General features: G+C 39.6%; 1 protein-coding gene across 1 annotated transcript in view; it reads right to left on the bottom strand.

The window, feature by feature from the left end:
• LOC116987363 (ABC transporter B family member 1-like) overlaps positions 1-13,366 on the bottom strand; it is a 118,977-nt gene that overhangs the window by 44,712 nt on the left and 60,899 nt on the right. The window contains exon 17 of the mRNA XM_033043344.1: positions 1,960-2,013. Coding sequence (XP_032899235.1) covers positions 1,960-2,013 — 54 coding nt within the window. The remainder of the gene's footprint in view (positions 1-1,959; positions 2,014-13,366) is intronic.

The raw sequence follows: 13,366 nt of genomic DNA, 5'->3' as shown, positions 1-13,366 counted from the left end.
CGAATTCCTAGGCGCTTACCTCTTGGATGACCTGTACTGGACTCAGCACTTTGATGCAAACATGCACACCACTGCATCTACTTACTTAGAGATACTTAAGCATCAAACTAAAACAGATGATCATCAATATGACCAATATAACTCTCACGTTAAAGTGCACATCAACTGCAATTTTTCTGGTGGGACAAGATGGGTCATGATGGTTGGCATTGGCAAGTTGGGCTGAAGAGCCTGTTTCCACACTGTATGACCTTATAACTCCTTGTGTCAATGACTCTATAAAGACTTTGGAAAACACATAACATGTTACATTTGATATGCAATGAACACTCCTCAGGAAAGTTTGATCCCCAATTAACGAACCAAATGGAGAAATTACACTCCAAAGTGTGGTAAAAGTAATACAAAGGATGTCAGGAAAAGGCTGCTAGCTGCACTATTTCAATTTATCTTTCTAATAATGGTAGACAACCAGGATTACTAATTTTTTTTTAAACTTGCTGCATTTTCCAAAGCACTCTGAAAATACAGCACATCTTTCAACAATAACCATTAACATTTGAAAATGACTTGACAAATGTACTGCTTGAAAGGAATTGTATTAATAGATATAATCCATCGAAACTTAACTCTCCCCTTCACTTTCCCATCTCATGCCCTGCACGTACATTTCCAGGTCATTAAATTTAGTTGAAAGTTGTGACCCAGACGCTGGTATTTTCTAGCAATTCCCACAGTAATTCCAGGTCACAAAGAAGAATGCAATGAAGACTTGTGCATTAAAAGAGAATAGATCAGGTCTCAAATAACTGAAAATGGTCATAGCCAAACTTTTTATCAGCTATTAAATCCCCAAATGTCATCTACATTTCTTCGTTCATTCACTCAGGCTTCGTTTAATTCTGGACTTCTTTTCTAATTTATTTTCTGTCGCAAAAGATTGAACATTTAAGCTCCCAATTTCAATATGCTTTCTAATTTCATGAAGGGCTATGAACCCTAAAGGTTCACTCTGTTTTTCATTCCCCACATGCTGTATAACCAAAGTCAAAGTCAAAGTCAATTTTATTCATCACATGCACCCAAAGGTGCAGTGAAATGAATTTGCCAGCAGCGATACTTAAACCTGCTGAGGATCCTCCAGACTGTCGTTATTTCTTCTTAATATCATTCAATTAAAAACAAAATTAAAAATATGCATGACTATAATATGAAATAATTATTTAAAACATTATAGCTCCATACATATTTAATGTAACCTCAACATGTTACAATCATAAACTAGAACTTTAAAACATGGTTAAAAACACCCATTTATGCCCAAAACATGAAATGCTAACTTCTACAATACAATAAACTTTATTCATCCCCGGAGCAGACAGTCATAACACACAAGGTACACAAAAACTTGAAATTAGCTGCACCACCAAAGAGGTTCCCGCTGCCGCTTCCCCCTTTGCCACCGACCCCCAGGCTCCTTCGGCCCAGACAGGCGTCGCCGCCCGGCTTGACCGCAGTCCCCTGGGAGGCCTGTGGGGCGGGTCTAGCCAACCAGGGTGTGTTCCGGTCGTTGGGCTTCGTGGATCGGGCCCGCGCGGCTCCCTGGAACACTATCTTTGGCAACATTCTTTGGTGCATGTTTATAGCTCATTTTAAAGGAAATATACACTACGCCTACTAATTTTTGCAATGATTTAATCTCATTGACAAATGCACGTTAATTATTAGAAAATAATCCTCTCCATGAAAACTTAAAAACAAAATCACACAAAAACAATGAGTGATGCAAAACAGAAGGCAGCAAACTAACTGTGGAAATAGAAAATAAGACCACACAAACAAACTTTAGGAAACTTGAAATACTGTCTAACAATATTTCAACGAGCCCTTATTGATTTACATGCAAAAACTGGATTTGGACTTAGTAACTGATATTATTTCATGCATCCATAACCTTACCTCAAAGGCCAGAATGAAATCGTGAGCATTTGCCTTCTTGGCTGCATCAATCACCTGGGAAAATGGAAAGAAGAATTACATTCAGCCAAAGTTTGACCATCACAGCTTTAAGCTTTGCTTTCTTAAAGCTTAATTTAGCAAAGAGAATAAGATGTAGTGAAGTCTTAAGATTTAAAGGAAGCCAAGTGGACAATTCCTTATAATATTTAGAAGTTAAAAGGTAATTGAGTAATATTCTAAACTAGTGCCCCCCCCCTTCCCCCAACCAGGTCCCCCTTTGTTCAAAGCAGAATCAAAACTGTACTCGAGCATCAGCAAGTTAAAATTTAAACAAGATGCAAAAATGATATTTGAACTTTGGCAATTGCAGTCAAAAAATAATGTAATTACAATAGAAGACACATTTTTCTTGAATGTTGTGGTCCTTGCAAAAAAGGCAATTTTACAAAAATGTTTAATGCTCTTCTTACTTCACATGGTATTCCCGATCATTGTGTAATTTAGAACAATTTTTATCTTACACTACAATAATTGCCACTGAGATATAATACTTGGTTTCCTCAGATCCAAAATAACAGACAAATATATCTGTCACACCAATACCAACCACACTTTTATGGAGGATCTAATTAAGGCGTAAATTGTAAAACATTTTTTTTTTTTTTTAATGCAAAGGTCAGTCAATCTTATCAATATGAAGATGTCTAGAATTTGAACATTTAATCCTTTAAAAGCAAGCAGAAAAACAATGCCCATTGTCTGATTAATCAGTAGAAACTGACGAACAAACTGGCTTTAAGTGTGATTTCTTGGTTCTCCAGCCATTCATTAATTTCCTCTTAAGCATATATTCCAACACAATTAGATGCTTATAACCAACAATGAGATTACCAGTATTACAAATACAGTGAGGTATATACAACTTGTCAAGCCTTTCAAATACATGCACTTATCTTTTAAGTTATACCACAAAAACTTCCAGTTGACATATTAAAAAGAAAGGTAGACACAAAATGCTGGAGTGATTTAGCGGCACAAGCAGCATCTCTGGAGAGAAGGAATGGGTGATGTTTCGGGTCAAGACCCTTCTTACTAAAAAGAAAAATCGAAACACCTTGAGATACTAGGGAGGCCCAGCAAGATTTCTATTTTGTTTGTACCGTTTGATATTCCTTCAGAAACTTATACCATTGGTCCCAAAGTATTTCCTGCTGCCTTATCAGCTCAATGATCACCATTCCCCAGTCTCAATATAAATAAAAGCTACTAATTTACAATCTTTTATTCCTTTGCTGTGCCCTCAAGAGCAGCCCATTCAGTATGAAAAGCTATGGTATACATAATTATCATTACTAATGTTGAAATACAGGATTAAACTATTATCTGGTTTTCCCGCTGCGATATAGATCAGGTTTTTTGATTAGTACATTTTTAAAGAATAAAATTATTATGTTCGTATCAGTTCCTCAAGATTTTCCTCTGGAAGCATATGGTTATTCTTGGCTAATAAGGAGTCTCTTAGCAGCTTGCAGAAATCAAGAATTCCAGACTGTTGGTAGCCGATAACAGCTGTATTTTAATGTTTTGCTTATGTCTTTCTGTTATATCAGATAATAACGTGAATTTTATCAATAGTAAAATATGGGAGCAATTTTAATGTCTAGTTGCTAGCAATTGCATTGCATGAAGCTTATTGGGCTGCAAACCCTTAAGAAATAGACAATTGAGCCAACAGGTCAAATTAAGGAGTTAATGGTTCTTCACCATGATTATAGATCTTTTTTTTTTACCCGTTCTTAAATCTTGCAGTGGCAATGGTCCATGAAATGATAACATACAAACAAGAATGGTCAATGCAATAAACTAATATGGGAACCTTTAAAAATGACAATTGATCTCTTTCTAGTCATCTACCAGTAAATTGTGCATGAGATCAACAAGAACATATCTTGGAGACACAATGAACTGTAGATGCCAAAACACAAAGGGAGGAACTCGGCGGATCAAGCAGTATCTGTGGAGGGAATGAATAGACTGCATTGAGTCGGTAACTTTCTTCAGACTCCGAGAAGGATTCCGACCCAAAACATCGCCAATCCTGTCCCTCCACAGATGCTGCCTAACCCTTCAGTTCCTCCAGCACTGTGTTTTGAAGATGATATCTTTTCTCTGCTATCTCCTAAACCAGTGAGTACATTCTACAATGGATACTCATACAATTTCCAGAAACAGAGGAGAGTTTTACAAGTGGATTAATAACTATTAACCACTCTGCACCTTGAAAGTGCAAAGTGATTAATTGGTACATGGTTGTAGCAGTACATTTACATGCACCTATTACGTTTTCAGGAGCAATATTTTGAGAGACGGAAAGATAAATAATGACAGTTTGTGTCATTTGATATTCTTGGAGACACTTTTATGCCATTGTCAAAGCCAAACATTTAAACATTTTCTGTTGAAAGACACAAATAGCTGGAGTAACTCAGGAGAGAAGGAATGGGTGACATTTCGGGTCTTCAGAAACGTCACCCATTCCTTCTCTCCAGGGATGATGCCTGTCACGTTGAGTTACTCCAGCTTTTTGTGTCTATCTTCGGTTAAAACCAGCATCTGCAGTTCCTTCTTAAACAGTTTCTGTTGCCTTACCACCAACCCCATGACCAATATTCTCCAGCCTAAATATAAATATGTTTAAGATATTACCAAAGATTGGAAAGTTGGTGGACAGGAAGGAAAGAAAAGAATGAGTTATAACACAAGCAGGAACAAGGATAAGCTCTCAGTAACAACAAAAAACATCAGTCAGCCCGTCTGGTTCAGGAAGACATTCATTCAAGTTACAATTTTAAGGAAATGGACTCCGAAAATACAATACCTCAGGGGGTCCAAATGTCAAGGTCAGTTACCATTTATTTTTGGGCTCTGAATTGACACTGTTCTCACGCTGACAGACAGAACATATGCTGCTGGCTTTTTCATTCAGTGGTAGAAGACCTTCAATTTATTTTTTGAAGTGAATTCCTTGTTGAGGAATAAATAAACAGAATTTCCCATTATAAAACACCCAGAGGGGCTAAAGAGATGCATTGTCAATGTTTTGACTCAGATAAGAACATAATTAGATGATCAAAAGCTTAGTCACTGAGATAGCTTTAAGAAACCTCTTAAAAGGTGAAGTTAGGTACACAAAGATAAGTGAGAAGATGAAGTCCATTAGCTCCAAGGCTGCTCTGCCATTTAATAAGAATATAGCAGATCCGATTGTGAACTCAACTTCATTTCTTCTTACCCTCAGTAACCTTTACTCCCTTGCAAATCAAATTTTCCTTTACCTTAAAAATAGTCACAAACTCTCATCAACATCCTTTGGGAAAAAGTTCCAAACACTCAACACTTAAATAAAAAGAATGCCTGATCATGAGCAAGTTCGTATTTTTAAATGGGGACCCTCTCCTTCTAGATTGTCAAACAGTCTCTCCACATCCATCCTGCCAAAGCTCTTCAGGATCCGATATGTTCCAATCATATTGTTCCTCATTCTTCTAAACACCAACACACATGCCTAGCCAGTCAAACCTCTCTCCAAACAACCCGCCCATCCCAGTATTGTACAATATTATTTTCATATCGTACGTAAGCCTTGCAATTTATACCAGTGTAAATCTTTGGGGGGAAAAAAATAGATCTGAGGAAATAAAGAATACAAATCCTTTTCTATAGAGACACGAGACTGCAGATGCTGCAATTTGGAGTAACAAACTGTCAGAGGAACTGTCTGTACAGAGTTAGTACATTCTCCCTGTGACTGCGTGGGTTTTCTCTGGGTGCTCTGGTTTCCTCCCACACTCCAAAGACATACAGGTTGGTTGGTTAATTGGCTTCGGTAAAATTGTAAATTATCCATAGTGTGTAGGATGGGGTGGGAAATTGCAACCTTCACGTGGCCCACCCTGTTTCGACTAATGCAATCAACCCGACGTGCACAAACAAATAGATCAACTAAAACAAGTTGACCTACAACTTTATGCTCTGCACACCAAACACAAGAAGACGTGTGTAGGATAGTGCTTGTGTACTGGATGATCGCTGGTCGGCGTACACTCTGTGGATCGAAGGGCCTGTTTTTATGTGTTTCTCCAAAGTCTAAAGTTACTGGTATTGACTGCCCTACAATTGAAGGGATCGACAGGAAGCTGTGCTCAAGGCAGCAGCTAGTATAGATAATCCACCCAATCCTAGCCACACTCTCATCTCATTGTTACCATTGGGAAGGTGGTACCGGAGTCCGAGAATTATTACCTGCAGGTTCAAAAATTGCTTCTTTCCATCAATCACCAGGCTACTGAAACACCCTACACAGCTCTAACTTAAAGCCCTGTCCCACGGTACAAGTTCATTCCAAGAGTTCTCCCAAGTTTGCCGTGATTCGAACTTGGAGATTTACGGTAATGGCCACTTGTCGGTACTCGGGGCATTTTTCATCATGTTGAAAAATCTTCACGAGTATTCCCGTGCTTACCTGCCGTTAGCGAGTCTTCCCGAGTACCTGCCGTTAGTGCTAAGAGACATCCCCGAGCTCCGACGTACCCGCTACATTCATTCTCCGTGCTTACCACGAGTTTGATTTTTTTTTTAAACTCGGGAGAACTCTTGGAATGAACTCGTACCGTGGGACAGGGCTTTGAGCACCAAACCACTATGGACTTTGCACTACTCAGGTTGCACATGTAGTTTGCTTCCGCCATCATGGTCTGGTTTACCGAGAGTAATTAATAATTTATTGTATATTTATTTGCTGTTGTGTTTAATGTGCCTGTAAAGCTGCAGCTCTGGCAGAATTTTATTATGCCAAACAATTGAACTCTCTTGACCTTAGCTGCCTCTCCTTTATGGCCTTCAAATAACACCAATTATAAGTTTCAAACACCAGCCTTGGTCCCATTTTTCTCTTCCTTAAAGTGAATGTCAAACTCACTTATCCTGAAGGCTGCTACCTTGGGATGCCTTCACTATGAAATTGTGAATTCAATCTCATGCACATTGCCAAATCTAATGTAACCTACTTTGTTTGGTCCGAGGGTACACAATTGTTTGGTCCGAGAACATGTTGCCTTTGGAAATTGTCCTGAATAACTATGGACTCATTTAGTCCACTTTTCCACAACTGATTCTCCCGATTCATAGGTAGATTATAATGCCCCACAATTGCCTCTATCTTTCTGACAAGCTCCCATTACTTCTCCCTTTATACTTCACATTTGAGGGGGTTAGACACGAAGTTCCTCTCTCGGGGCCCAAGCAGCTGATTATTGGCTGTGAAAATCATGGATCAATAAATGGTCAGAATTAGAGGACAACAGAGATCAGGATAGCAGGAACTTGCAAAGATAGGAACAGCAAGTAATTGAATGCATCGCAAGGTGAAATGCCAAGTAATTTTCCACAAGAAATGGAAGTGAGTCAACTTATTTATTAACTTCAATATTCCATTGACTATTCTGCCATTTGCTTCCCATCTTTTGTGGCAACATAAGTTAAATCTCCCATATGTTAAAGTTTTGCAGGCAACATCAAGCGGAAATTTCTGTAATGAAGCCCTTCACGTGTAAGAAACCAATTCTATAAAACACAAAAAGCATTATCTAGCTAAACTACAGCTGTGCTATGTAACAGACAGAGAATCTGTACTCATTACACCCCAGTTGACAAGTTCCTCAGTGTCAAGTAGCGTTTGTAAGTAAAATCACATGAAATTTAAAAGCATGAAGTAGAATAGAATTGGTAGACAAAGATAAGGAACGGTCTTGATCTGAAACGTCACCCATTCCTTCCCTACAGAGAACCTGCCTGTCCCGCTGAGTTACTCCAGCTTTGTGTCCATCTTTAGTGTCCATAGTTTAAACCAACATCTGCAGTTCCTTCTTACACATTTCGTAAGGAAATAGTGTGCTGTTTTGTCACAAGGTAGCTATTGTTGGAACTTCGTGTGTGCAAATTAAATGCTAGGCTGCAGGAACTTGTGTGCCGTTCCCACTAGGTCACTGTACGTTGCAAGGGATGCAACTTACAAATGTTTACTCCCTGACCTCCTCCCAGAATGATGCCTGGGTTAGGTGTATGAGCTACAGGGAGAGGTTGGACTGACTTGGATTGATTTCTCTGGAACACCGGAGGATGCGGGGACACCCGATAGACGTATATTCTTCATGCTATTGAGGGAGTGCAGCGTAGGTTTACAAGGTTATTTCCCAGGATGGTGGGAATGTCATATGCTGAGAGAATGGAGCGGCTGGGATTATATACTCTGGAATTTAGGATGAGAGGGAATCTTATTGAAACAGATAAGATTATTAAGGGTTCGGACACGCTAGAGGCAGGAAACATGTTCCCGATGTAAGGGGGAGTCCAGAACCAGGGGCCACAGTTTAAGAATATGGGGCAAGTAATTTAGAACAGAGATGAGGAAACATTTTTTCACACAGAGAGTTGTGAGTCTGTGGAATTCTCTGCCTCAGAGGGCGGTAGAGGGCCGGTTCTCTGGATACTTTCAAGAGAGCTAGATAGGGCTCTTAAAGATAGCGGAGTCAGGGGATATGGGGAGAAGGCAGGAACGTGGTACTGATTGGGGATGATCAGCCATGATCACATTGCATGGCAGTGCTGGTTCGAAGGGCCGAATGGCCTACTCCTGCACCTACTGTCTATTGTCCATATAAAATTATGAGAGGCATGGATAAGTTAGACAGTTGCAACATTTTCCCCAGGATAGAAAAAGTAAAAAACTGGAGGCATTACGTTATTAGAAAGGCATAGTTTAAAAGAGATGTGCGGGCCAAGTGTTTTTATTGAGGGTGGGTGCAATGCACTCCCAGCGGTAGTGTTTGAAGCAGGTACATTAGTGGCATTCAATAGACTTTTGAATAGGCATGTGGATTTGCAGGGAATGGAGGGGTAATGTGTGGGTTGCTAGGTGATGGTCTTGGCATTATGTTTTAGAATATACATTGTGTGCTGAAGGGTCTATTCTTGTGCTGTACTGTTTTATGTTCAATGTACAAGCACCCAAACAGCACCTTGCCAATATCGCAAAGGGGTTGGTCGACGTTTCAGGCCAAACCCTGCATCAGAACGGAGATCTCCTCTCCACACTCTTTCATGATGCAAGATCTCGACCCGAAACGTCAACCATCCGTCATCCACCACAGACACTACCTGACCCCATAAGTTCCTCCAATAGTTTGTTACTCCAAATTACAGCACATGCAGTCTTGTGTATCTATAGAAAAGGATTTGTACTCTTCAGTCTCCAAGATCTATCTACCTCCCCACACAGATTTACACTGGTATAAATTGAAAGTCTTACATACAGTATGTATATAATATTTACAATTATATATCCATGTTCCCCAATGCATGTTCTCCAGAGATGCTGTCTAAACCACTGAGTTCCACCAGGGCTTTATGCTTTTTTTATTAACCAGCATTTGCAGTTGCTTGTGACTATACAATAATTTCAATAGCATTGGAAAAGATAAATGACGTTCATTCCAAATCAAAGGACATTTCATCTGGACCAGAGGCCTCATTAGACATGCAAGATTTGTTTTTCTTTATAATTCAAGATTGCTTTCTTTAGACTTTTAGACTTGAGATGCAGCACAGAAATAGGGTCTTCTGCCCACCGAACCGGCGCTGATCAGTGATCACCCCGTACACCAGCACTATCCTACACACCAGGGGCAATTTACAATTTTACCGAAGCCAATTAGCTTACAAACCTATACATCTTTGGAGTATGAGAGAAAACTGGAGCTCCCCCGGGAAAACCAAGACAGTCACAGGGAGAAAGTACAAACTCTGTACAGAGAGCACATCTAGTCAGGATTGAAGCTGGTTGTCTAGCGCTGTAAGGCAACAACTGTACTGATAAACCACTGTGCCCACTGCCACCCCTAAACATTTATACTACAGAAGTCAATTTCTGCATGCAAACCTATCCACTGAAAGTCGTAACTGGATAGATAATTTCAAAAATTCAGAATCGGAGCTTTCAAGCAAATAACCGTAAAAGATAAGGTATGCATATTATCCTGTAATTTGTTTATGCATGAAAATGTTAATGGACTTGCACTGTTTGGTGAGGTGCCTATACATATTTACTTTGCGCGTGACTTTTTTCTGCTTGCCCGATTTAATGGAAGGCTCTTTGCAGTCTATGATCTACATTTGAGTTACTCATTAGCCAAGGAAAAAAAAAGTTCTTTGCTCCTTAGCTCCCTTTGTTAATTTAAAACAGTTACTACATGAATTCATGCAGCTGACTCCAATTATACTTACAATTGAAAAAAATTCATGCACATTTATTAAAAGAATTGGTTTCACAATCTGCATTCTATCCATTATAATTTGCCGTTGATTTATTAATGACTAGTTAATGTAATTGTAACTAAGTTCAGATGCAATCTTTAAAGTGGCTCATTTTTACACTGTAGCATACTTTACACCCAGTTCTCTCAAGTGCATACTCCTGACAAACATGTAATTGAAAACACGAGGGCTGTTCACAAAAATATCCAACTGCAAAAAGGTGTTGATGGAGCAGGTCGAGACGCGTTCAAACCGCAAGTTAATGTTGTAAAAGTAGAAAACACTGCAGTAAAATATTAATCCAGTTTAGTTTAGAGATACAATGTGGATACAGGCCCTTCAGCTAAACAGTCTGCACTGGCTTGGTCCCCGTACATTACACTATTCTACACACATTTGGGACAATCTTTTCAATTTTACCAAGCCAATTAGCCTACAAACCTGTACGTTTTTGGAGTGTGGGAGAAAACTGGAACTCCCGGAGAAAACCCATGCAGGTCACGGGGAGAACGTACAAACTCCAAGCAGACAGCACCCGTGGTCAAGATCAAATCTGGGTCTCTGGCTCTGAAAGGCAACAACTCTACCGCTGCGCCACTGTGCCGCCCATTCTATATCATTTTTTTATTCCAAGGGAAGAGATTATTTTTATCCATCATTGGTTTTCCCTGCACTATAAAATCTCTGTTAAAATATCAGGCAAATGATATGGTGTTATTTCAACCAACATTGCTGTTATGTCAGCTGGCCACACACACAGCAATGAATCTCTTCCTTTTGCACATGAAATTGCTCACTGCCAGTAGATGTCCCGATGAAAACTGGGAGCTCACAATATTGGAAACGCCAAAGAGCATCTTCACCACAAGTAAAGCAGAGGTGACCTAGAAAGCTTATTTTATAAAGGGAAAATACATGTTACGAGGTAGGTTAAAATTTGACTGAAACTGTTGTTGTTACAGTCAGTATGCACATGCATACATTCAAGTTACATCAGAAAAGTAGCAATATACGGTACACGGCTCATGAGATAGAAAAATCGTGACATGAAAGAAAAAATGTAACATGGCCCCATCAAAACGTCAAATGTAAAGAATTTTCTATTGGTTGTAAAATCTGCAGATCTTAATTAAGTTGCTTTGAAAACGCTGAATGGAAACAATTGGACAAGGACAAAGGAATTAGAAAACAATATAATTTCATAAATGGAAGCATTGGAGTAAAAACAGCAATGAAAATTAGCAACCGATTGAAAAGGGAGACATTAGCAAAGGTTACATAATCAAATTAACACAAGCAGTCATCTGTCTGAAGAAAGATCCCAATCTGAATTGTCAATGGTCCATTTCCCTCCACAGATGCTTAAGCAGAAGCAAGAGTTAGTTATCCAGTCTCTTGCACCCACTCTGCCACTTATTATTATGGCTGTTCTTCTATTTCAGCACTATTCTTCCGCACAAATTACATATCCTTATTCCATTAATAGCCAAGAATCGCACCATCTGTCTTAAATCTGCCTGTTCACATATCTGTCTAAATGTCTCTTAAATTTTGCTATCTTATCTGCCTTGCACCACTTCTCCTGGCAGCACTTTTCAGGAAACTGACACTCTCGTTGTAAAAACACTTGTCTCGTTAATCTCTTTCCACTCTTCTCCCCCATCCTCCTCACTCATCCTGGGAATGGATTGACTATCTACCCTGTCTATGCCTCTTATAACTTTATATACTTCTATCAGGTCACCCCGCAACTTCAATGCTGCAGAGAAAATAAACCAAGTTTGTCCAGCCTCTCCTATAGTTAATACTCTCTGAACCAGCCAACATCCTGGTGAACAACTTCTGTACCCTTTCTAAACCCTCCTCACCTTTCCCGCCTTTTCCTTTTTCCACTTTTCCTTGCTCCTATTCTTATTGGAAGGCTTTTCTTACCTTTGTGTGCTTTGGCCTTGAAAGACTCTGTCCATCACTGTTTTGTTACCCAGCACGATCAACAGGTTCCCTCTCCTTAATTTAAAATTAATTCTTTGGATTCTGGGCAGTGTACACAAGAGGCCAGTATCTATGCCCATCAACAGCTTCTCTTGCGATGGTGGGGACAGAGAGATCTCTAGAATTATAAACCAGCATCAACGGCAGAACAATGTTATTTACCCAAGTCAGGATGTTATAATTTCTGGAGAACAATTAAAGTGGAGGAAGTGTGGCCTATACTACTGTGATGTCGGTCTGCCGGACTTTAGAGATACAGCCCAGAAACGCCCTTTGGCCCACCAGCAATCACACCGTACACTAGCACTATCCTACACACCAGGGATAATTTACAATTGTTTTTACTGAAGCCAATTAACCTACAAACCTGTACGTCTTTGGAGTGTGGGAGGAAACCAGAGCACCTGGTGGGGAAAGCCCACATGGTCACAGGGAGAACATACAAACTCATACATACATACAGACAGCACCCATGGTCAGGATTGTAACCGGGTCTCTGGCGCAGTAAGGCAGCAACTCTGCTGCTGCACCACCATGCTCCCCCAAACATTGATGCACAATTTCACCCTTCAGTCAATTCGCCAGTATAGTGCTGATGAGCTAACAACACATTTCACTTTTTGGATCAGTTAACATAATCCTTTGAGTGTTGAGAACCTTTTAACAGTATTAGGCACTGTAGCAACATTATAAATGCTATTGTGATCGTTTTTGCACATGCCGACTATTATTTTGAGAAACATGCACCGACTTGAATTACAATTTAGGAAGTGAACTACATTATACATTTCCCCTTTGATTGTCTATAGTTTATTTGAATATTTGATTATTTGTATCTGTGATTAAGGGGAATAAGTGATGAATCTTGTGGTAGTACATTGGGTTGGGTTTTTTTTAAGTACCCCAAAACAACACAGAATAGATAATGCACAACACAAAGTGTTAGAATAACTCAGCCGGTCAGGCAGCATTTGTGGAGGGAAAGGAAAGTCAACATTTTGGGTTGGGACCTTTTTTTCAGCCGGAAGAAAGGTCCCAACACGAA

Source organism: Amblyraja radiata, chromosome 25 (assembly GCF_010909765.2).
Source record: "Amblyraja radiata isolate CabotCenter1 chromosome 25, sAmbRad1.1.pri, whole genome shotgun sequence".
In the NCBI taxonomy this organism is placed as follows: domain Eukaryota; kingdom Metazoa; phylum Chordata; class Chondrichthyes; order Rajiformes; family Rajidae; genus Amblyraja; species Amblyraja radiata.
Note: the sequence above shows the minus strand (reverse complement) of the source record. Positions and strands in the feature narration are given on the sequence as shown.